This window comes from Furipterus horrens, unplaced genomic scaffold (genome assembly GCF_987537825.1).
Source record: "Furipterus horrens unplaced genomic scaffold, mFurHor1.1.pri manual_scaffold_1, whole genome shotgun sequence".
NCBI lineage: Eukaryota > Metazoa > Chordata > Mammalia > Chiroptera > Furipteridae > Furipterus > Furipterus horrens.
Window position 1 is genome coordinate 105,432,818 of NW_028327171.1, and position 26,597 is coordinate 105,459,414.

General features: G+C 40.2%; 1 protein-coding gene across 1 annotated transcript; it reads left to right on the plus strand.

Moving 5' to 3' along the window:
• Window positions 1–5,126: 5,126 nt before the first annotated feature.
• On the plus strand, window positions 5,127–25,229 carry FBXO40 (F-box protein 40). The gene is made up of 5 exons (XM_090277140.1): window positions 5,127–5,327; window positions 5,439–5,547; window positions 18,305–18,337; window positions 19,224–21,137; window positions 22,701–25,229. The coding sequence occupies exons 3-5, from the start codon at window positions 18,335–18,337 to the stop codon at window positions 22,914–22,916; spliced, it is 2,133 nt and encodes a 710-aa protein (XP_090133266.1). The 5' UTR covers window positions 5,127–5,327; window positions 5,439–5,547; window positions 18,305–18,334; the 3' UTR covers window positions 22,917–25,229.
• The last annotated feature ends 1,368 nt before the right edge of the window (window positions 25,230–26,597 follow it).

Genomic DNA, 26,597 nt, shown 5'->3' on the forward strand with positions numbered 1-26,597 from the left:
CTATAAAATCATACATTTAAAAGGATTGAAGTTATATAAAGTATGTTCTCCAAACACAATGAAATGAAATTAGAAGTCAATATCTGAAGAAAATTTATGAAATTCACAAGTATATGGATATAAAAAAACTACAGGCCTAAATAACCAATGGGTAAAGAAAAAATCAGGAAAATTAGGGAATATTCACATATAAATGAGAACAAAAATACAACATACCAAAACTTGGTGCTTAGAAGGAAATTTATATCTGCAAAAGCTTATATTTCAAAAATAAGATCTCAAATCAATCTTCTTTTAAATAGAAAAGAAGCTGGCATAGATCTATTACTATCTATCAAATTAAACTTTAAAGCAAGAGACTTGGAAGTAAAAGTATATTAGACAAGGAGAAAATAAACAATGAACCTAAAAGATATAATAATTCTGAATCTGTATACATTTAACAGCATGTTTCCAAAATATATAAAGCAAAAATTAATGAAGTCCTTGGGGGAAACTTAACAAATACAAATCATAATGAAAGATTTTAATCTAACACTTAATAATTGATAGGTCAAATGGATAAAAATTTAGTATGGGTAGAGAAGATTTTAACTACACAGTAAGCTTGATCCAATGGAAGTATATAGATTTCTGCATCCAACTGGTATAGAATAGACATTCTTTTCGAGCACATAATTTCTACATACTAGAACAAAAAGCAAACCATGAAAAACTCAAATAATTCAATAACATACTAAAAACATTGTTGATCATAAGGACATTTGATTAGAAGAAACTAAACTTCCTCTCCACTGAGAAATTTAAAAGTATATTTCTAATTTCTTAATCAATCATGGAAGAAATTATAGTGCAAATAATAATAACTAAATCAGCATTTGCTGACAGTAGCAGTTTACTGACAGAGATAGTAGCAGAAGCAGGTTTGCAGGCCCCTGCTCTCCATCAAATTCTGGGTCATCACAGAAGGATCCTGCAGGGGAAGACTGCAGACCTAGGAGAGAGACATTGGACCTTAGGCTATGAGGTTTATAGTTTTGTTTTGTTTTTTCACTTTATTTTTTACAAGTCTTTCTTCTTTAGGGCAGTTCCAACTTCCCTGCAAAATTGAGCACAAGGTACAAAAATTTCTCATATACCCACTGCTCCCACGTACACACAGCCTCCCCCACTAGCAATAACCCACACCAGAGTGGCATATTTGTTACATTTGAGCCTACATTGATATATCATTCTAACTTAAGTCTGTAGTTTACATTTAGATTCATTCTTGATGTTGTACATTATGTGAATTTTTATAAATGTATAATGATATGTATCCATTATTATAGTACCATACAGGATAGTTTCACTGACCTAAAAATCCTCTGTGCTCCCCCAATTTATCCTTCCTATACCCTAACCCCTGGAAACCACTGGTTCTTTTACTGTCTATAAGTTTGCCTTCAAATCAATAACCTTTCACCTTCAAATCAATAACTTTTCACCTTAAGAAACTAGAAAAAGAACAAACTAAGTCCAAAGCAAACAGAAGGAAGGAACTAGACTAGAACAGAAATAAGTGAAATAGAGAATAGAAAAACAATAGAGAATATCAATGAAACCAAAAGGTAGTTCTTTGAAAAGATCAACAAAGTGACAAACCTTTAGCTAGATTAACAACAACAAAGACTCAAATTACTAAAATCAGAAATAAACAAACCTTACAGAAATAAAAAAGCATTATAAATGAACACTGAACAATTGCATAACTTTTATAATTTTTATAACAAATTAGATAACTTAGATGAAATTGACAAAATCTTAGGAAGACTCAAAATACCAAATCTTACTCAACAAGAAATAGAAGTGCTATGAATAGAACTTTAACAAGGAAAGATATTGAGTTAGTAGTAAAAAAAAATTTTTTAAACTCTCCACAAGGAAAAGCCCAGGCCCAGAATGTTTTACTGCTAAATTTTACCAAATGTCTAAAGAATTAACACCAATTGTTCACAAACTCAAAAAACCAAAGAGAACATTTCCTGAGTCACTCTATGAGACCAGTATTACCCTAATACCAAAGTTGAACAAAGGCATCAAGAAAATTAAAGACTAATATCTCTTATGAATATAGATGCAAAAATCTTCAACGCAATACTAGAATACAGAATCCAGCAACGTATGAAAAGAATTAAATACCAGACCAAGTGGGGTTTATCAAGGAATGCAAAGTTGGTTCAACACACAGAATCCATCAATGATATACCACATTAATAGAATGAAGGACAAAAACCTCATGATCATTATCTCAGTAGTCACAGAAAAAGCTTTGGACAAAACTCCAGTCTCATAATAAAGGCACTCAACAAGCTAGGATAAACTATCAAACTCCTTCAAATTGATAAACATCATCTACAGAATACCCACAGGTAATAGCATACTTAAATTTTATTTATTTATTTATTTATTTATTTATTTATTTATTTATTTCTAGAGAGAGAGGAAGGGAGGGAGAAAGAGAGGGAGGGAAATATCAATATGTGTTTGCCTCTCGTGCACCCCCAGCTGGGGACCTGGTCTACAACCCAGGCATGTGCTCTGACTGGGAATTGAACCAGAGACCTTTTTGTTTGCAGGCTGGTGCTCAATCCACTGAGCCACACCAACCAAGGTTAATAGCATACTTAATGGCAAAAAACGAAGTACTTTTTCCCTAAGATCAGGAATGGCCATTCTCACCACCCTTGTCCAACACGGTGCTGGAAATTCTAGGCAGTAAAGGAAATAAGGCAAGAAAATAAAGTAAAAGGCATCTAAATTAAAAGTAAAGAAGTAAAAATATCTCTATTCACAGATGGCATGATTTTGTATATAGAAAATCATAAGGAATCCATAAGAAAACTATTAGAATAAACAAGTTTGGCAAAGTTTCAAGACACAAGGTCCACACATAAAATTTTTATAATTTCCAGCTTCTGCTGTTCACCCCCCAAAAGTTTACATACATGGATATATAGGGGTGGGCAAAAGTAGGTTTATAGTTGTGAGTACATGAAACAGAGTTTCTTCTTGTATTATTACTTATTAATTATTGTATTATTTGTTTGTATTATGACTGTAAACTTACTTTGCTCACCCCTGTATATGCATAAAAAAATCCAGGGAGGGAAATTCAGTGTCTGTAAATTAGAGCAGAATTTATCACTTCTATATTTAGTCCACACATTCAAATAACAGCATTGTTGAACAGTTGGTAGTATATGCTAGATATCATTTATGTGTTTTACATATATCAATGTTTTAATGTGTTAGCTTATCACCACATAAATATTATCAGCCTCATTTCACAATTGGGAAAACTGAGGTAGAGTGGTTAAGTAACTTGGTCAAAGTCATATATGAGAGGCCTGTCTGGAAAAAGCCCAGCCATTGTTAATATAATGAGAACAGTTTGTGTGACATTAATGTAACCTGGCAGCCAAGGAAACTGGACTGGTATGCACATTTGTGAATAATGATGACTTAACTGTACTAGTCAGTGAGGGCAGTAGATGCCATTGAGTGAACATGTGTACTGTGTGGCTGTCACATTCAAAATGACTGAGCAAGTAGCGCAACAAACTTGCATCAAATTTTGCATTAAGCTTGAACATTCCTCCACAGAAACCATGCAGATAATTCAGAAGGCCGCAGCAATGGGCAACTGGTGATTGGCAGCTTTGTCACGACAATGCATCACATCTTGTGCAGAGTTTGTTGGCAATATATCAAATCACCCAGATGATTCAGCCTCCCCCCCGCCCCATACAGCCCATATTTGGCGCCCTGCAACTTCTGGCTCTTCCCAAAATTAAAATCACCCTTTGAAAGAGAAGAGATTTCAGACTGTCAATGAGGTTCAAGAAAACATGACAGGGCAGCTGATGGCAAGTGGGAGAACTGTGTGAGGTCCCAAGATACCTACTTTAAAGGGGTCTAAAGTGTTATGTACTATATACAATGTTTCTTGTATCTTGTATCTTCTTCAATAAATGTCTCTATTTTTCATATTAGAGACATTCTAATGTTGATGAATGACAGTCATTCTGGACAGACCTCGTGGTATACTATCTCTACCTATGGTAAAGTTTTATTTATAAATTAGGCACAGTAAGAGATGAACAACAATAGCTAGCAATAAAATAGAACAATTATAGTGATATACTGTAATAAAAGTTATGTGAATGTGGTCTCTCTCAAAATATCTTACTGTACTGTACTCACTTTTTCACTTAAAGGAAGCACTTTATGGCTTCTCTTTGGCATATCCAGATTGCCACCATCTTGCACTTCGGGGTCATTGTTAAGTTTAGGATGACATGAACCCAAACACTGTGATACTGTGACAGTCAATCTGGTAACCAAGACAGCTACTAAGTGGTTAACAGGCAGGTAGTGTATGCAGCTTCCATGCACTGGACAACTGGTAAATTTTCATCCCAGGTTGGGTGGAGCTGTACAGCACAAAATTTCAATATGTTACTCAGAACAGTGGCAATTTAAAACTTACAAATTATTTCTGGAATTTTCCATTTAATATTTCAGACCACAGTTGATCTCAGGTAACTGAAACCACAGAAATAGAAACCGCAGCTGAGGAGTCAACTGTGTCTAGAAATTAGTGAATCCAGGATTATGTATTTTCTTTCCTCAGAAGATAGCTGAATGCGTTCCTTTGAGGAGGGTGAGATAAGGAAGAGCACCAGACTGGCAGTAAGAATAACTGGGTCTTTCCTCTGGCTCTTCCACTAGAGCAAGTTGTGTGACCTTGGACAATTTACCATCTCTAATCTTCAGTCTTCTCATCTGTAAAAGGAGGGAGCTGGATTAAGCCATAGCTAAGCCTCCTGCCACTTCTAATTCTCTCACACTGGACTTACTCGTTGCCTGATTAACGAGTTACAAACTCTCCTCTTTCCAACCACCTGGGAAAGAAGAGGGCCAGGAGAGGACAGTCACTTACTTGCCCTGACAAGAAATAGGAGAAACAGAAACAAGGCCGCATGTCACTTGCACAATTTGCTGCATCAGCGAGTTGTGGATTTAGGTGAAAAGCATGGTTATAATTAGAGCAACGGCCTGTATGCTCCACCAGCAACTCATGAGCACAGCTGGATCTGCCCACTGCATGCAGTCTGGGAGGCTGCTCCAGCCTTGAAAATGATCCTTCTTAAAAGGATTTTCTTCCTTCCTCGAGGGAAAGAAAACCCATTGATATAAAACCTCACTTCCCTTCCGGCTTTCCCTGCTAAATGCCACTCCAGTAGAGACCGAGTGTTGATAAATACAGGCGAAAGGAAAAATCAGTAAGCTGAGCCTGGTCACATTGACCCTTGTGATATAGTTTTATTTTTAACCTCGAAACACTTGAACTATTCCTGTTGAAGTTTTCTCTCCTTCCCCTGCCTCCGCAACAGAACTCTGTGCTCTGTGCAGCTGGTGCACCTTCAGCCGCCTCCTGAGACCTGCTTGCTCACAATCGGGGACGCAGGTGCAGCAGATGCTGGCTCGCCCCATGCCGTTAAGGTAAGCTTTTCAGACGTGAGCAGGTGCACCAAGGAGACATTTGGAGCGGTGAGCACGGAGACTGAGGCTGAGCGGCACATCTGCTTTCTGCTCTGAGCAAGAGGGTTGTTAAGCACGTTAGTTACATATGGGCGGGGGGTGGGGAACGGTGTGCGCGCTGAGAGTTAAGACCCAGCCATGTGTAAATTCCTGTTCTGAAATCTAAAATCTTAGAGCAAGAAGAGATTACCTGCTTTCTGACAGTTTAGGTTCTTTCTTCTGCAATCGACCAGAGTGATTGATGAGAGGTCACAGGGTCGAGGAAAGGGGGTAGTGAGGAAATAGATGAAAGACTAAACCCAGCATTTCTAATTTTAAAGTCCAAATGCGGTGATCTTTTCACCAATCAGCATTTGCTATGTTAATTGCAAGTCATTCTCAAGTGGTTTAAATTCCATCCCGTGTCACCTACCAGTTAATGTGCCGCAATTGTATTTACTGCATGTACTGTTTAAACTTTGCCTGCAGAGTTTAAAACCTGTTTTTCCCTAGCAATACTCCCTAGATAGGACTCTACGCCAGGGCTCCTGAATCCAAAATGCAGTCATGAAATAGAAGTGAAAGCATTTTTTTACAAGTTGTGAAATTTACACAGACTTTTGCACACAAACCATAAATTATTACAGTCTTGTAACTTGGACACCCAGAGGGACAAATGTAAAATGATTAATGATAATTATGTATTGAAAGCTTTAAAATGTGGCTAGATTATTTCTAGCTTTTGGAATAACTGCATAGAATTGGCGGGGATAAGGGAGCAGTGTTTATTTTCTTGTCGTCCTCTGAGCCTTGCTTTGGTGTTATATAGTTTAGAGTTCAGCTAAGGACATCCTGGGAAGTGGCTTATGCAGCAAAGTGATTCTGTACACTCTGAAGCACACAGGCTAACGCCACCACTGCCAAGTAAAGGAGATCTACCCAGATATTAACTCCTAGTTCCTGCCTACCTGCCTCCCTGCCCTGCCTCTATCACCTCCGGGTGCATCCTGTAACTCTGCTATGGCTGTCTGGGTTATAAGTATACCTGTTTGCTAGGCACAACTAAATGCACTATGTATAATTGCCTAACTGCAGTTAGTCTTCTCAGGGTTTCCATGGCACCAAGATCTTCAAGGTGCTCTCCTCACAAGGCTGGGGAATGTTGGCTTAGGAGTAACCAAAAGACAGGTTGATTTATAGTGAGCCCTAGGCTCACTATTGTTGGCCAATACAAAACAAATGATAATTTAAGATACGTATACTAATAATATTAGCAGCAGATATGAGAATTTACTAGCTAATTAAATAACTAAGAAGTTTAAAGGTAGAGAGATTTCTGGCATAGGTGGAGAACTGCAGATGGTGAGGTTGAATAGACTTGGAGGAGGATGGTTATGTTTAGAGTATAATGGAAGTGCTGGGATCATAGCTCCGAAGCCCGGGACTATGGAACAGAGGTGGAAATTATCTTCAGCCAACTGGTTATATTAGTATCTCAAGAAGCAAATAAGGATTACTTTACTATTTAACTTCATACATTTTTTTCCCCTCAATTAAATATTTTCATGGTGGAGAAACAGGTTCACAATGTGTAATTAAAGTAACTGATTAATAGACTATTTTTGAGGTTAAGAGTTAAAGAATATCTCTGACCTTTAACTTTTGACCTTGTCACTTCCACTGGAGTTAAAGCTCAGGAATAAATAATTATTGCCATGAGGAGGCAAAATAGTCACTGACATCATGTGAGAGCTGCTGAGAGGGCCCCTTGCCTAAAAATATCTCCCTGACATCAATTCTGTTTGCCGACTAACTTTAAAATTACAGTAAAGAATGTTAAAACTATTATCTGTTAATTCCATTATCTTTTTGCTTGAGTCGGTGATTTAAATATACCTGCCATATACCTTCTCATGACTTTTTGGCCAGCAACACTTAGTCACTACCATTTCCTCATTCTTCCAGGCTCTGTCTTATTTGTCCTTGGTACCATCTAAGTTGCCCACATGTCCTTGGCTACCATCACACAGGTAGCTCTGTGTGGCACTGGTTTCTACAGAATCTATCAATAAAATATCAAGGGTAAGAGTGTGGGCAAGACACTACTTTCCTGGGCCTCAGTTGCTCTTGTAGGAAGTGAAGAGGTTAAGTTAGACCCTTTTCTTTCAAAGTGAGGTCCTTGGACCATCAGCATCATCTGGAACTTATTATATGGGAAGACTTTCAGGCCCCAACTCAATCCTACCAGATCAGAATCCTTAAAAAGATTGCTCAAGTGATTCCTCTGCACATAGAGGCTTTCTGGTTACCAGCCTGATTCAGGTTTCTGATTTATGTCTGCAGGGTTTAGAACAAGTACCACAACCCCTGAAAACATTCTGGCAGCATTTCAGAGTGCCTATGGATGACTCCAGCCCTCTGAAGTCTTTTCCATTCAGTTAAGGCTACATTAACCTAATAAAGTTGAGAACATTTATTTTTCTTATTAAAGAAGAAAAAAGCCCCAAATTAGCATACATCTGACATCATTACACTTTCCTCCTAAATTTGTTTCACATTGCTATCTTTGAAAGAGGTAGCTCTTTCAAAAATACTGCTTCCTTTTGGGGTTCTATTCAATTTCATTCAATTTAGTCCTATTTCAGTCAATGTTAATTGAGTCTTGGGAGCAGTGTTAGCTATACTCACTCTCAGATCCTCAGAAACTATTTTAACATTTCCTTGAGATCATTCACACTTGCCCTCCATGCTCTGTTGATATTCCATTCCAAGCTCTTTTCCCTGCAGGGAAAACATTCTCTGTCTCAGAACTCTTTTGCTCCATCTATGGCTTGGTCAGGATCTCTCCCCCACTCACACCCACACAGCAACACTTATCTCAGTTTTGCATCGACTCCCACAAGCAATCGGCAAGAGTGAAGTGGAGTCTCACTTGATGTCTTCCTTTTCTTTTTTAAAGATTTTGTTTATTTATTTTCAAGAGAGGGAGAGGTGGAGAGAAAGAGAGGGAGAAACACCAGCGTGTGAGAGATCCATCAATCGGTTGCCTCCTGCACCCCCCAGCTGGGGACCAGGCCCACAACCCAGCGACGTGCCCTGACCGGGAATCGAACCAGAAACCTTTAGCTTTGTGGGACAATGTTCAACCCACTAAGCCACACTGGTCAGGGCTTTTTTTGTTTTTTCTTAATGAGCAGCATAATCTAGGCAAACAATTAAATTACAAACTTCAACCTAGGTAAAAAGATGCCCACCAGTTGTTTTTGTGACATCTAAAAGGCACTCTTGGCTGTTGTAGTACAATTTGAATTCCTAAGAAATAAATGTTTTGTGTTGATTACCAGGGACCAAAGTGGGGAAGTGTTAGGGGTAACTCATATCCTTAAAGGAGTAGGTAAGATTTTTTTTTAAGATTATTAACCTGGCAGTGGTATGTAAGATACATCTGAGTGAGGGAGAACTGAAAATTGAAAGGCCAGCCAAGAACTGCGGAAGTGATGCAATGGAAGGAAAGAAGGGCCTGGCTAAGGAACAGGACCATGAGAATGACCTCCCTGACAGAGGAGTGACTAACAAACGAGTGAGTCATACATGAGACACTTTCCCTAACCTTATCTCATTTGATCCTCACACACTCTTACAGATTATTATGAACCACAATTTATGGATGAATAAATTAGTTTTAGGAAGATTAGATAACTTCTCAAAAATTACTTAGCTAAAATATGTGAGTGTTCATTTAGTTGCTTTATATCAGGGGCTTTACATAAGGCCTCTTTGTGGAGGTAACATGTAAACTGTAATTTAAATGACAAAAAAGAGCCCATAACACAAATACAGAGCAAGGGGAGAATCTCGACAGAAAGACCAAGTAAATGCCCTATACAGGATTAGGCAACAGGCTTGAGCCACATGCTCCAGGGAAAGAGGAAAAAAATAAGATGTAAGCAGGGGACACTGGGCTTTGTGGTCCAGGATAAGAACCTCAGAGTTTATTCCTTGTGATGAGGATCCACTAGAGGTTTTTTTATTAAGTATATTTTATTGATTATGCTATTATGATTGTCCCAATTTTTTTCCCTTTGCCCCCCTCTGCCAGGTACCTTACTTCCCTCCAACAACCCTCCCCCCTTTAGCTCATATCCATGGGTCTGCATGTAACTTCTTTGGCTTCTCTATTTTCTTTACTATTCTTAACATCTCTCTGTCTATTTTGTTCTTACCAATTATGCTTCCTAATCCCTGTACCTTTCTCCCCATTCTCCCTTTTCCCCCTCCCAGCTGATAACCCTCCATATGATCTCCATACCTATGATTCTGTTCCTGTTTTAGTTGTTTGCTTAGTTTGTTCTTGTTTTTGTTTTTTAGATTCAGTTGTTGATAATTGTGAGTTTGTTTTAATGTTCATAGTTTTGATCTTCTTCTTTTCTTAAATAAGTCCCTTTATTATTTCATATAATAAGGGCTTGGTGATAATGAACTCCTTTAGCTTTACCTTGTCTGGGAAGCACTTTATCTGCCCTTCTATTCTAAATGTGAGCTTAGCTGTATCCAGAGTAATCTTGCTTGTAGGTCCTTGCTTTTCATCACTTTGAATACTTCTTGTCAGTCCCTTCTTGACTGCAAAGTCTTTTGAGAAATTAGCTGAGGGTCTTTTTTTTCCCCCTTTTTTTATTGTTGTTCTATTACAGTTGTCCAATTTTCCCCCATTGCTTTTCCCTGCCTCGTCTGCCTCTTCACTCTTCCATGGTCAATCCCCACCCTGTTGTTCATGTCCATGGATCACTTATACTAGTTCCTTGACTAGACCCTTCCCCTTCTTTCCCCCCTTCTCCTCCATCCTCCTCCCCTCTGATCACTGTCAGTCTGTTCCTTGTTTCCATGCCTCTGGTTCCATTTTGTTTGTTTTGTTCATAAGGTTCCTGTATTAGGTGAGATCATATGGTATTTGTCTTTCATTGCCTGGCTTATTTCACTAAGCATAATACTCTCCAGTTCCATTCATGTTGTCACAAAAGGTAGGAGTTCCTTTTTTCTTTCTGCTGCGTAGTACTCCATCGTATAAATGTATCACGGTTTTTTGATCCACTCATCTACAGATGGGCACTTAGGCTGTTTCCAGCACTTGACTATTGTAAATAATGCTGCTATGAACATAGGGGTGCATAGCTTCTTCTGAACTGGTGTTTCAGGATTCTTCTGGTATAATCCTAGCAGTGGAATCGCTGGATCAAAATGCAGTTCCATTTTTAGTTTTCTGAGAAAATTCCATACTCTTTTCCATAGTCTTATGGGAACTCCTTTGTAGATAACTCTTGCCTTTCTCTTGCTACTTTTAAGATTCTCTTTTTATCTTTAACCTTCGGCATTTTAATTCTGATGTGTATTGGTGTGGTCCTCTTTGGGTCTAACTTGTTTGGGACTCTGTCCTTCCTGGACTTACATGTCTATTTCCTTCACCAAATTAGGGAAGTTTTCTTTCATTATTTTTTCAAATAAATTTTCAATTTCTTGCTCTTCCTCTTCTTTTTCTGGCATTCCCCTAATTTGGATGTTGGCACTTTTGGAGATGTCCCAGAGTCTTCTTATTCTCTCCTTATTTTTTTTTTTTTTTTTTGAATTCTTGTTTATTCGTTCTCTACTGGTTGACTGTTTATTTCTTCCTTACATCCCAAATCATTGATTTGAACCCTGGGAAATCAATGACAAAAAAGAGACCATAACACACTATTGATTCCCTGTGAATTTCTCTTTATTTCCCTTAGTGTAGCCTTAATTTATTCCCTTATGTGTTGGCCATACTCATTGAGTTCTCTGACATCTTTATCACCAGCGTTTTGAACTCTTCATATGATAGGTTGGCTATCTCTGTTTTGCTTAGTTCTTTTTTTGGAGTTTTGACCTGTTCTTTCATTTAGGCCATATTTTTTTGTCTCCTCCATTTGGCAACCTCCCTGTATTTGTTTCTGTGTATAGGTAGAGCTGATCTGACTCTCTGTCTTGGCACACCTGTGACATTGTAAAGGGCAGAGCCTTAGGTATTTTCCAGGGTGGGGCATCCCATTTCACCACTTTGTGGTGCTGTATGTGGGGGAAGGGTCAAAGAGGGAACAATGGTGCTTGCTTGGCACCTGCGCTGTTTCTAGTCACTTCACCCGTATAAAATTGGCACCTCTCTAGCTGTTGTCCTGGTGGTGGTTCCCAGAGTAGGTGGGTTTGCATACATTCTTGGACCATGAGGGCCCTCTAAACAGACTCCTGGAGATGGGTAGTTTCTTTTGCTGCCCTAACCCCCACTGGTTTTCACAGCCGGAAGCTATGTGGCTTTATTTTCCCAGTGCTGGAACCCTGGGCTGTGTGGTCTTGCCTGGGGCTGGGATTGCTCCCCAGGTGTCCCTCCCGGCTTTTATCCACCACACGTGAATGTGGGACCACCCAATTCTGCTGGCTGCTGCCATTGCCTTACCACTGCCACCTCACCATGGCCACACCATGTCCTCTCCACTCTGGCTCCCTGTCTCTGCCCCTCCTATTTGTCTGGATGAAAATCTCTTCTTTAAATCTTTGTTGTTGAACTTCCATACAGTTCAATTTCTGGCAGTTCTGGGTGTTTTTGTTTGTTTGTTTGTTTGTTTGTTTTGAGGTTAGTTGTGATCCTTCTTGTGGTTGTGCTTGAAGGTGAAGTGTATCTACCTATGCCCCCATCTTGGCCAGAAGTAGAGATTTTTAAGTGGAAGTAATGACCTAGTTTTAAAAGTTGTTAAAATCACTCTCTCTGCTGGTGCACATAGATTCTGGGGCACAAGATGGGAGGAGTGTGACTGATTATCAGGCTATTGCACCAGACTGGATGAGAGGTGATGGTGCTCATACCAGGCAGTGGTGGCGGAAACAGAAAAATGGATAGAAATACCCACTGCCTTTTCAGTTGTTTCTCCAAGGCCTTCCTACCAAACTGGGCAGTAGTTCTTTTGTGATTAGGTGCATAGTATCAAGCATTTTCTAGCTCAGTGGTTCTCTAATTGAGCTTGCAACATAATCAGCTGGACTCAGTAAGTCTGACTTGGGGGTGGCGGAATGTGCAGGGATTTACATTTCTGACCAGTTCTCAGGTACATGATGCTGATGCTGTTAGTCTGAGACCACTATTCTAATTGACTTACCTTTACTTATTAACTTGCTGCTTTCTGAATGCCCCACCTAGCACCACAACCTGCATCAAATAAAGTTTCTCCTCCCCTGTCAGGCTCTAAATACTTCCCTATTTCTTTGAAGAAATATTCATCCCTCAAACTCATGTACCATTAAAACTATTCAAACTACCTCCAGTACAACCAGCAAAATCTAGTTCTGTGTAGATCTTTGAACTATTTAAGTCTAAATTATATTGACTACTGTCTCCTCTAGACAGGAGAATTTTAAAACATATTTTGGGGACAGTGTTTTTGCCATAGACTTGATTAAAGTTCATTTTTAAGAGGATGGAATGCACTGACTTTTCAGATAGGAAGCAAGAGTTTAAAAGTGAGCAGAAGGGCACAGAAGCTGAAGGAGGAAATGGCACCTGGATAACCTTATGTTGTTTCAGGCATAGAATTTTATCAACTTTCTCACAGTGAAGACTTTTGATAATTTATGTGCTTTGATTTAGTAGTCATTTCATTTGAAATCTCAGAGTCTATATTATAGGTCAGTTTTTTAACCCCCAAAACTTCACTCTCATATTTATAGTCCCTGAAATGCAAAACCACGGGACCTGGATAATCTTCTTATTTCCTCTACTCAGACGGGGCACAGTATGACCATGGCCCAGAGAAGGACCAAAAAAGCCATCATAGGAATGAAGGTGATTCCTAATGAAGAGTACCCAGCTCCTCTACAGTTTGGAAAGATTATACATGTAGATATCTTTCTGTGTTCTAACTGGAGGAGGAGAGACTCTCCCCCTGATAAGCTCCACTCATGGGCTTGCTTTCCTCCCACATCAAGGAATGAACCACATTATACCTCTGTAGGTCTCTGGGGGACAGAATTTGAAGCCAGATAAATTCAGAGTTTTTGTTTTTTTGTTTTTTGGTTTTTTGGTTTTGTTTTGTTTTCTATGCCTCAGAACCCTTGTCTGCAAACTGGAAATGGTAATACCCACTTCATATGGTCATTGTGTGGGTTAAATGAGATGTTGTGTAAAAGCACCTGTTAGGCACTGAAATCTTGTTTCTCTTTCTCCTGACTTCAAAGATGCAGAGAAATTACTCAATCTAGGAAAGTCAGACAAACCCTTGGAGGATAAGAATCCAGTCACTGCACCAAAACAGAGGTTAGGAGAATAGTTGGGCATCTTATCTCCCAAGACAACCAATAATATATCTAATATGATCAACTTGGGGTAACAGCAATTGGCTTCAATAAGGTGACCAATTAGCTGTCCAAGTTTGTCTGGGATTTAGAGGCATCCTAGGACTTGGGACTCGCAGCGATAAAACCAGGAGAGTCCCAGGCAAACCAGGACCATTGGCCACTCTGCTTACCCAGCAATAAATAGACTATTAAGAATTTTGGAGTGTCCTTTATCTCATGAGAAAAATCTCCCCCAGATATACAACAAAAGGTTCGGATGTGATTTTTTATGCCCTTAGGCTGTATTTACCTTTCTATTTATACCTGTAAAATTTCTTCAGAGTCCTCTCTACTCACTGTGTCTTTTGCTCAGCACATGTCCTCTCTCAAAGTCACTTATCTGGTATAGCTCCAGAGCCTGGCAGAAGATCTTTAAATAGCAGCAATAAAAAAAAAAAAAAGTAGTATCTTTGTTATCTGCATGCATTGTTTTTCTTTTCTCTTAAAAAGATATTTTCAAATAATTTCAAATAGAGAGCAATAAGGCTCCACCACAATTGTTTCCTGCTTCAATAACACTGTTCTTAAGAATCATACTTTATAATGCTGAAGGATAAGAAATGAGCTTGCTTCAAGTTCATCACCACTGTCCTGCCAGCCGGACACATCTCCGCTACTGGGGCGGAGTTCTCACTACACTCATGGAGCAAAGAACTAGCCAGACCTGCTTTTCCCTTCCCAGAAACTGGGCTCAGCTTTGTGACAGAACCAGTCAGGCAAGTACAAAGTTGGACGTTCCTGGTGCTGGTAGCTTTTTCCACATAGCTTTATTCCATCTTTGATCTGCCTCTTCTTTGCTGCCTAAAAACCAGCAGGGGCCTCTGACTCATCCAGACTCCATCTTTATTAATTCATATCTTTTACAAATAGAAAGTAGGTGGTCACATTCTCCCAGCCAGGGCACAGGACCTGCCAACACCGGAGTATGTGCTTAATGGCTGTCCCCTCCCCTCCCAGCAAACACTGCATTTCGAATGGTCAAGGGCCCCACAGCACAGCTGAAACACCACATTTGCTGTCAAGAACTCTACAGTGTCATCATTATTCTTAACCTCATAGCAGCATTTGAGGCTGTGGCTCACCCTTTCTTTTACATCTGGGTTACATAGTGTTGACGCTTTTAACTCTCTAGTCTCTCCTTCTCTGGCTCTACTTCTTCCTAATGTCCTCAGAGTGGTTACACTTAGTTATGTACTTCAAGACTCAGATTTGTTTTGTGCTACTTCGCTAGTAATGGCTTCCTCTCTCATTTATGAGTGGATAGTTCTCAAATCTGCATCTCCACATTCTAATACCTCAGCTCCCCATCCACATGATCTGTCATCACCTCAAGCAACTTGTATTAAATTTGCTGGATCCATCTTTCCTCCCAAAACAATTTCATTTTCAGAATTATATTTTTCTCAGAATTATACCCAATATTCTCTCTTCTTGGTTCAAAATCTTGACATCAACTTTGATTCCTCTTCTTTCCCCATGTCCAGTCAGAAACAAAAATGTTAACTGATTTTCCCTTTTAATGCCTCCTACCTACCTCACTGTACCTATTTCTACTATCATCAGTCTTCCCCATCCATGCTTCCCTCACGTTCTCTACATAGCAGTTCCCAACTCTAGGTCCTCACACTCCAGCCCTCCACTAGTACTAGTTGACACACCAATTACAGTGTTAAATGGCTCCTTTTTAAGTACCAAATAATCTCAGGTGCTTTAGCCTAAAATTTATGAATTTCCACAATAAGTCCACAATGGACAGTTTCCCCCTCCCCCCAGGAGTGATCTGGATGTTAAATTGTATTTTAAAAGATCCAGTAGCTAGACTCTTAAATGCAAAAGATATTCTGCTCCATCTCAGTTCAACCATCACAGTCCTTCACTTGGCTAAACTTCCTCTCTGGCTTTAACACCTGATTTATCTTCTATTGGGCCCTGACTCCATTTGATGTTCCGGCTTGCAACTTCTTATCTGCCTCCTCATTCAGGTTGACTGTTAGGGGTATAGAGCACTCTGGTACGATCCTTCTGTCACACTCAGCACTCCCAGTGCATAAGAATCAGATAGGGACTGTGTTAGGAATTTAAATTCCAGGACACCTCTCAATCAGGTCAGGGCCAGCATCTATAGCAGTGTTGTTATAGAACTTTCTATGAAGATGAAAATATTCTGTTTTGTGTTGTCTAATAGAGTAGCTACTAACCATATGTGGCTATTGAGCATTTGAAATGTAGCTAGTATACCTGAGAAACTAAATTATCGATTTTATTTAATTTTGATTAATTTACATTTAAGTAGCCACATGTGGTTGGTGGGCACCACAGTGAACAGTGCAAATCTATAATTTCATAAGCATTACAGTTGATTCTAATGAACAATAGTGTTTAACAACCACTTTAACAAGCAGTACAGGTGAACCTTATGCTTACTTACTGGCACATACTAGGTGATCAACAAATGCTTGTTGAAGGAATGGATGAACAGATGAATACATAAGTGAACCAGAATATAATTTTCAGTGAAATTTAAGTCCTCACCTTCTGAAAAAAAAAGTTGAGGGGGGCTTTCCAGTTTAAAGAGACTAAAAACACCAACAATAAAATTAAGAAAGAAAAAGTGATTTTCCTCTTTAAAAAACAGACAAAATCCACTTACCAACCAAACGTAATAAATTGATGTTAAAGGGATCCTGGTTCAAATTTTTAAAAAAAATATATATGACATTTAGTGGATATTTGGAGAAATTTGAATAAGATAATATGTTACAGGATATTAGAAAATTATTTTAAGTTTTCTTAGGTAAGATAATGTCATTATAATTACAAAATAAAATGTCTTTATTGTTAGAGAATACATGTTGAGATACTTAGGGATGATATTATGATATCAGCAACTTATTTTCAAGAGTTCCAGCCAAAAATGTGCAAATTTGTGTGTACGGAGAGAGAGACGGAGCAAAGGTGGAAAACGTTAACAATTGTTGAATCTAGATAAGAGTATATTTGAATGTTTATTGTATATATTCTTCCTCCTTTTATGTATATTTGAAAAAAATTTTTAAGTTGAAGGAAAATTCACTCACAATGAGTTGGCATAGCCTAAAGTAAATTAAAATAAAAATTTTAATACTGCATCTTCTGACTTTTGGGTGCCAACTTCTTCTCAGACTAACACAGTGCTGAAATTATGCTACAAATTCTCTAGGCCAGATGTTGCAAACTGGCACCTACATATCCTATGTAGGCTGCATACATGTTTTTATTTGACCCAAATAGAGATGTGTGTTGTTGTATTTTTTAATTAGTTGCCAACATTGGAAATTCCAAGAATTTTTATCTTGATACATTATATAATAAAATATTTTATAATATAATGAAATATGAAATACTTATAGTAGCAAACATGTATAGATGACTTCCTATGAGACAAGTACAGTTCTAAGTGTTTCAGGTACTGCATTTAACTCATTTGCTCCTCACAATCAGTAGATACTATTATTATTCTCCCTTTACAGATGGCAAACTGATGAACAAAGGGGTTAAGTAACTTTCCCAAAGTCTCACAGCTACTGACTTGTAATGCCAGGGTGGAATCCTATGCTATATGCCTCCTAACCACTACACTGTACCACCACTCACAAAAATCTACACTCCCAATTTATCTGGGAAAATCAGATCTGCAACACATTCCACATGGGACCAAGTGACCGGATGCCTCTGAGGTCAGGGTATCTTCTCTTATGCTTGCCAGAATCCCCCTCAGCCTGCTTCTGGGGCCTTGGGGGTTTGGCCCCTGCTCTAGCCATAGCATAGCTGAGTATGCCAGAGTGAATGACACATGATGGATATTTTACAGACACTTGTACACTGCATGATAACAGGATACTTTCTAAATAGACATGAAGCTGCAATGGGAGAGAGGGCTAGTTCCAAGGGTAACTTGGACCAGATGTGTATGTGGTGGTGACCATGCTGGTGGTATGGAGACATGTAAGGATAATGGTTTGTAGATAATGACGAAAAGTCATAAGAAGCATGAATTATACATTCGATAGCTGGTAAGATGTCCCATCAGCGGGCAGTGAGGGTCAGTGAAAAGAGCATAGACTAGGATGGTGCCTGGGCTGGGAACTGATTCCATCACTTAACTGCTATATAACCTTGGACAACTATTTACCTTCTCCAGCTTCCATTTTCTTGACTATAAAGTGGGGCAATAACACCTCCAGGGTGATGGAAGGAATTAAATTAGAGAGTATGTGAAGTCTCTTTGGCCCCTGTTAGCATAGATAAGCAAAATACTTTTCTTAGTAATCATTCATATTCGTATTTTTATATTTTCCCTTAGCATTGCAAAGCAAGAAGAAATTAAGAAGCTATGGTAAGTACTAACTTCTTCTTGGATCTTTACATACTAGGGATCCAGGTCTGGCTTCATTTAGTGTGTAGCCTAAGCAGCTGGCAGACTTGTCCTTATGGCTTGATGATATTTATTGGCTTTTTGCCAAGCCAGAGTTGCCTGAGCAGAACCTGGAAGAAATTGATATGGAGTAGAGAAAAAGCAGAGAGCTGAGAAAGATTTGTGAGCAAAGATTTTTAGTAAAACTTTAAAAATAAAAAATAAATTAAAAATGCAGCAATAATCTAAATGGCTAAAATTCTTCATTCAGCATATTATTGATTATATACAATGGTCCTGGCTCAGTGGCAGGTGCAAGGGATGCAGATGTGAACAAAACCAGATGTGGCCCCTGCCTCCCAGCAAGTCTCCTGGTGGTAGTTTGTTAATGAATAATAGCACTCTCATTCAGGAATGCAACACTGCCATTTTGAAGAAAGTTTGTAGAGAATAATTAATAAAACAGCCTAGTCTCATGTTATAATAGCAAATTAAAAAGCAGGATGTAAAATTGTATTCATAGTATTAACTGTGCAACATAAATCACTCATAATCCACAACTTATAAATAACAATTGTCAACACTGAACTTCATTATGTTCAGCATCGTTTTTCCCCCTAAACACATCTACAATATACATAAAATAAATATTGGAAAATACAGAGAAGAGTGTTGTAGTTATTATTTCTGGATTGTGGGATTATGAGTGATTTTCATTTTTTTCTCTGATTTTCTGTATTTTCCAAAGTTCCTATAAGAAGCATGTACAAACAGGAAATAGGTCAATTAAAACACAGACAGACACACATAGAGCTTCTCTCCCAGCACTCATCTGTTTTCTCTTCCCCTTTGCTTTTGGTGCCTCCAGGGCAGGGCACGCAGGCCTCCCCCTGGGCAGCACAGGCATTGTGAGAGATGCTTCAACCGTCACTGCCACATTCCTGTGGAGCCCAATGTCTCCTGCATGGTGATAAACTGCCACCTGTCCTGTGGTGCCACCTTCCACATGTGCAAAGCAGCAGAGCATGAGCTCCTGTGTCCTTTAGAGCAGGTTCCGTGCCTCAACTCTGAATATGGCTGCCCCCTTTCCATGTCCCGCCACAAGCTGGCCAAGCACCTGCAAGTGTGCCCCGCCAGCGTGGTCTGCTGCTCCATGGAGTGGAACCGCTGGCCAAATGTGGACTCTGAAACAATCCTTCATGAGAACATCATGAAAGAGACCCCCAAAGAGGAGTATTTGGACATAGCCCTGGCCCTCCAGGACCAGAAGGTCCTTTTCAGATCTTTGAAAATGGTAGAACTTTTCCCAGAAACTAGAGAGCCCAGTGTGGAGGAACCTACTATGAATGGAGAAGCCAGCTGGGAGGAAATGGGAGGAGCGGTGGGTGGAGCGAATGCTCGTTTAGAACCACATAGCTCTCTGTCAGCCACTAAAGGAGAGATGGCAGAGCTGAGTCAAGAAGAACGCGAGGTGTTGGCCAAAACTAAAGAAGGAATGGACCTGGCCAAGTTTAGCAAGTGGGAAAATATTTTCAGCAAAGAGAATACAGCCTCTGCTTTAACAAACTCATCAGCGAGCTATGAGAGCAAGAACAGCAATGGCCCAGGGAAAGAACAGGTTTCCAACGACAATACCATGGTGGGAGAGGGCACTGCCAAAGGGAAAGAACCACAGGAAAACCAGAAACAGCAAGACTGTCATGCAGCTGTGGAAACAACAGGGCTGGCCCCTTGGCAGGATGGTGTTCTGGAAAGACTGAAAACAGCTGTTGATGTGAAGGACTATAATATGTATCTGGTGCACAATGGAAGGATGCTAATCCACTTTGGTCAAATGCCTGCTTGTACGCCGAAGGAAAAGGACTTTGTTTATGGCAACCTTGAGGCTCAGGAAGTGAAGACTGTTTACACCTTCAAAGTTCCTGTGAGCTACTGTGGGAAGCGGGCTCGCGTTGGCGATGCCATGTTGAGTTGTAAGCCAAGTGAACACAAGGCAGTAGACACATCAGATTTAGGGGTCACTGTGGAGGACCTGCCCAAGTCAGATCTCATCAAGACCACTCTCCTGTGTGCTTTGGAAAGAGAACTCAAAGGTCATGTCATCTCTGAAGCCAGGAGCATTGATGGGTTGTTCATGGATTTTGCTACTCAGACATACAGTTTTGAGCCAGAACAGTTTTCCTCTGGAACAGTTCTGGCTGACCTCCTGACCACTGCCAACCCAGAGGGGCTCCACGTGGAACTCCACAGTGAATGTGTGACCAGGAGACACAACAAGAGCAGCTCTGCCTTCACTTTCACTTGCAACAAATTCTTCAGGAGGGATGAATTCCCTCTGCATTTCAAGAATGTCCACACAGACATTCAGTCATGTCTCGATGGCTGGTTCCAGCATCGGTGCCCCCTCGCCTACTTGGGCTGTACATTTATTCAAACTCATTTCCGTCCCCCAGGGCAAAAGGCCAAAGTGATCTATAGTCAAGAGCTTGAGACCTTCGCCATCAAGCCAGAGGTTGCTTCAGAGCTGAATGAGGAGAGGAAGAACAACCACTTCTCAGGCCATGCAGGAAAAAGCCAGAATTCTCTAACCAGCCTGCCCTTGGAGGTTTTGCAGTACATTGCTGGGTTCTTGGACAGCATCAGCCTGTCCCAGTTCTCCAAGGTATCTGTGCTAATGAGGAATATCTGTGCCACTTTGTTACAAGAAAGAGGAATGGTCCTCCTGCAATGGAAGAAGAAGAGGTATTCCCATGGGGGCACCTCCTGGAAAGTCCACAGAAAGGCAAGTAAACACTCATTCGTTTAGTCACTCATTCCACAAATATTTAAGAGCTTTATATGCGCCAAGCACTCTACTAGGCACTGGGATTATACTAGGTTACTGGGAATAAGACCTAATTTTTGAGCTCACGAAGTCAGTCTAGTAGAGAAGACAGACCTATAAACATATTAGTGGCAATACAAATGGTAGTGCCTGTTTATCTCTGTGTATGGGTCCTGGAGATCTTCTGTTTGCTCACATGATCAATTCTCCCACCTTCTTCACCACGATCTGTGCCCCAGGATGCTGATCTCTATAGACTGCCTCAACTGGCTCCCTTGCCTTCCAGCTTCCAGCTAGGCTACCTAATGGGACTCTATTGGCAGGAGATGGGAGAGAGGGAGAAGAGTGAAGCTGACATTTCTATTCTTTTTTTTTTAAGTGTATTTTATTGATTATATTGTAACAATAGTTCCAATTTGTTCCATGGAACAATAGTTCCATGTTTGTTCCCAATTCAGTGATTGCTGCCCACTCTTGAATATAATTTGGGATAAACTAATTTCTTTGCAGAAAGAAAGAGAGAGAATTCAGTTGGAGCGTCCTTTAACCCCAACTAAGTTCTCTTTCTGGAGTTGAAATGGCTCTTTAAAGTAGAGGGAAATTGTTCTAAGATCCCAGGAAACACTTTACTTACAGAGGAACAATGACAAGAAACTGAGGGTGAAGTGGTCAGATTGAAAGGATATCAGGTTATACCTACTCTTGTAGCCAGATTTTATAACTAGTGACTTTGCCACCACATCCTAGGTGGAAAGGCCAAAGGGTGTTTGAGTACCAGACTTCTAGATTTCTACTAAGACTTTTGGTCTAAGATTTCTTCTATGTAATAATACTTTTAGTTTCAAGCAATAGAAAACCAACTTAAAGTGGCATAAACAATAAAGAGAATTTATTGGACCTAAATAACTAAAAAGTCCAAAGAGAATAGCTTCAGGTAAAGCTTGATCTGGCAGTTCAAGAAAGTTCTCCCAAATCATGTTTTTCTTTCTATTTTTTATCTCTATTTCCTCAATAGTGGCTCCATTGTAAGACACAGTGCTCCCTTGGTGGTTCCTGGTGGCCATCAGTAACCCTGAGACTGCAGTTTCCCAGTTCAAGTACAGAGGGAAAGGGAGAATCGGCTTCTTAATATCTCAAAAAAAAAAATAAATAAATAAAAAAGTTCTGGAATAGAGTCTCATTGAAACTAATTGTCCTCTTTTGAACCATGTGTCTATTCTAGAACTGGTGTGTGTGTGTGGTGGTCATGGTGGTAGTGGTGTGGGCAGTTTCATATGCAGATTAGTATCAGTCATTCCAACACAACTGCTTGGCTGGCTAGAGAGATTATCTATTGGAAGTGGGAACTAAGAACTGGGTGCTAGAGAAGAAACTAACAAAATGTCTGCACCAGCCCTAACCACTCTCTGGAAGCTAAGAACAGGAAAAACAGAAAGGCATTTCCTTACACTGTTCAAATAAAGTTAACTTGAGGGTACCGCCCCAATGTTCACTTTTTTGAGTTTCTGTCTTTCCCAACAGATCTGGCAATTCAGCAGCCTCTTCTCTAAAATCAACAGCTGGGAATTTAATGACGTCACCTCCATGTCTGAGCATCTGAAGACCTGTCCTTTCAACACTGTGGAGCACAAGACTGACCCAATTCTTTTGACCAGCATGTGTCAGCCCTGTGAGCAGGCCCAGGAGAGCTTAGTTGCCACCTTTAGAGTCAGACCACAAGGAAGACAAGTCAACTAAAGAGTCAGATACCACTGTTCTTGAATTTTTCCTCAGAGTTACTAAAAGTAAGACAGAGTATGGTTTGGGGGGCTTCCCTCTGTAAACTACATATATGCTTATCTAGGTGGATTAGAACATGCAATGTCCTTCAAAACCTGAGCAGTTGCACAAGGTCTAAGAGTTTCCTAAGCCCTGCCTTGTACAACTGCTAGAGTACTGTATTGATGACTTATTTCCTTTTCTTTTTTATTTCTAAAATGGATCAGTCTGAAGAGAAAATAGGTAACTTGAGGTCACTGAGAAAGATAAGCCCAATTCCTTAAGAGATGAGAGAGCAGTGAATTCCATTACCAGTATGGGTCTGTGCTTTTATGGTGGAAGGGGGGGGGGGGGTCGGTTTACAAGCATGTTCAAATGTGTGGGACAGGCAGTGCAGAGATGCACCGGTCTTCCATGGTGAAGGGCACACTGTTTGAAGTTTCTGGAGCTGGGGCTGTCTTGATATTCAAGTCCAGGGCAGTTTTTAGTTGCCCCACTCTCCCTAAGGCCAGACATCCAAACACAGCCTGCCAGAATAGGGACCTTGGCTAAGGACAGCAGCCTTGAGAACACCACAAACCAAAGGGCGAAAGGCAGAAATAAGGTCACAGAGTTTGTTGTGTAGAGTCTTGGCAACATACAGGACAACCTTGAAAAATGAGGAGTCAACAAAAGACACTATATTCATGGAGAAAATAAGGACAAAAAGCCTCAAGCCTACATTTTAATAATGACTTAAGAGTCAAGGTTCTTTTCTTCTGAAAATTATATTCTAGGTCTGGAGTAGGGAGAACACAGCCATAGCCCAGTACCAGCACCCACTGCAGGTCCTGTGGCACCACTTGAGTAGCCCATGCAGGATCTTGGGAAGGAAGTCATGGGAACATAGTCGTTGCCTATCATGGCTCCTACCTATTACTGGTCATGATTCCAGTCTGTCAAAAATGGGTGACACTGCTAGTTCTGGGTAACAAACAGCAAATACTCATGAGAAGAAAAGTAAAAGGGAAATACATAATGGAAAATGACTTCCCCTTTCCCTAAATAAGGGTTTCTGGAAACCACTGCCATTGTACACTGAATGATTCTTTGTCATGAGGGACTGTCCTGTGTGTTATAGGATATTTTGCATCATCCCTAGCCTCTAGTCATAGATGCCAGTAGTAGCCCCACAGCCGTAGCAACCAAAAATGTCTCCAGGCACTGTTAACTATCCTCTCAGTCATTTATGGTTGAGGACCACTGTGCTAAAAGATGACATACCAGTGGCAGTAAGTTAGGATCAGCTTTTTGGTACAGCAAAATCTTCTCCCACACATAGTTATCTACAGTGGTGACAATTTCATCAGCTGTTCTTTATTTACAAAATAGGTTTTAGACACATAGTGATTTATTTTTATTTATTTATTTTTAGAGAGAGGGGAAGGGAGGGAGAAAGAGACGGAGAGAAATATCAATATGCAAGAGATATTGCAACCCAGACTTGTGCCCTCACTGGGAATCAAACTGGTGACCTTTCAGTTCGCAGACCAGCGCCCAATCCACTAAGCTACACTGGCCAGGGTGACACATGGTGATTTTAAATTGGGAACCAGATGGAGCCGATTTGTTTGATAGGGCTTTATGCCCTTGGGTCAAGTGCAAAAGCCTATTCTTTCAGCTCTCTCCACTTGTAGCTGAAGCCAGAAATAAGCTAGACATCTTGTGTTTACATCCCTCTCACCTTAATTGGTACCATTTTATTAGCAGTCCTAGCAGTCCTCAAGCACATGAGAAAGAAGGGAAAGAAGGACAGGCATTGTGGGGAAGTCAAGAACAAAGAATTTAGCCAACAACAAAAAAAAAACTGAGTCAAGCTGATCTGGATACTTATCGCCTGACCCTCTCTCTGAACGTGGTCCGAAGCTGGTGTAGTTGAAGTAGATGGCACCTCTGAGAAGGGTCAGGAAGGCTCTTGAGCAAGTCTGCTCACCTTTTCATTACGATGTGGCCCTTGGTACTATTCGGTAATATAATTATTTTTCCTCATCCTTATTGTTTGATTTATATTTCACATTTGTATATAAGGTACCATTTAAAAAAATATATCTAGAATGTGTGCCATGATTTTATTCAGGGAAGATAAGTAACTGGAAACAACTAAACCCTGAAATGGGAAAAAAAGGTGAATTCTCCAAGTATCAGTTCCATGTGTTTTGGATCTAGTCCTTCCTATATGGAGAAAGAAACCTCCTGAAGTTCATTCTGGGTTTCTTATTCTACTAGAAAAAAAAAAAAAAAAAGGTGGGGGTGCTATCAGTCAAAGGAGGTGCAAATTAGGGGCTACTGTTAGGGGGGTGAGAAGTACAGAGAAAGGAGGGGAGCAGAGGGCTGTCCCGTCACAGCGGGTGGGTGGGGGCGGCTGCGTGAGGAGAGCAGTCAGGACAGCCCAGCACTGCTCTGTGGCTGTACCTTCCAGTCGCGCTTTACTTTCTCTGTTGTTGCCTTCGGAGCGATACTGAATTGATGAACATCATCAAACTCATTTTATAAGATATCTAATTTATGTGTTGCAGAAAGCAGGGTACTGCAGTGTATCCACTTGTCTACATAAACAAGCATATTTTATAGTGAGAGGGCAGTTGAAGCAAAAGGAAACCATTTTACAGAGACTGAATTAGACAGAGATGATTTGGTTGGTGAGATAAGGCTGTAGTGAGCAGCATGAGCAGCATGAGCAGCAAGCATTTTCTGACAGAAGCAAGCCAGTTAGACATGGCTTCAGACCGAGAAGCCTTGAGGGGACTGTTTCCCCAGGATAGAGAGATGTCTATGAGGATCACCACCAAAATAATTGATTCAGGTAGAAATCAGCTGAACTTAGAGGGTGAGGTCTGTAGAACTGTTGCTTTAATAGCATAGGGATATAGAAAAGAAGTTTCTGTCTTAAAGGGAAAAGTGAAAATCAAGGTAGGACTTGGAGATGTAAGCAGAAAACCACTGTAAAATTCTGATCTATGTGTTGATGTTAAATAAAATGAAGTAAGAATGAGATTGTGTATATCTTTGATGGCTTACTTCTGTGTGCTGGAAATCGCAACATCTCTATAAGTAGAAATAAAAGTTGCTTTGTACTCTGAAAGGCTAATGGGGTGGATCGTGTAAGTTAGGTCTATGGACAGATTTGTGATCCACTGGCATAGAAGTCACTGTGGAAACAAAGGAGTATGTGACGTAAAGAAACACCAAGGAGTAAGACTGAGGGACATGGTGCTCTGCACATGTGGGCAGCTCACAACTTTAGGAAGTCCTGGAGCATCTGTGGAGCTCAGTTAGTAATCCTAGCTCCCACCATCTTCTTCATCTTTGAAAGCTGGACCCAACTTCAGATTCTGGTTAGAGCACAGACTTCTTTGTCTTAACAACAAAAGATTTCATATGCCAACCAAATCTCTGACTTGGATTTAGATTTTGTTTTGATTTTGCCTAGGATCTTCTATCTTGGGACTAAGGAAGCCCAATGGCCTGGACTGGGATAAACCCACCATGCCCTGCCCACTCATTCTCTTTTGTCCCCATACTTCGCCTGGTGATTTGTTTTTTGCCCGTCGCTTTCTGTCCAAATGTCTTCACCTTTTTTCCTATCAGCCTCAACCCTGAAACCACACAGAAATTTCATGA

Bases quoted from the DNA above. Each gene is read 5' to 3' on its own strand.
- FBXO40 (XM_090277140.1), top strand. The intron at 21,138-22,700 runs GCAAGTAAACAC...CTTTCCCAACAG, and splicing joins CCTGGAAAGTCCACAGAAAG to ATCTGGCAATTCAGCAGCCT.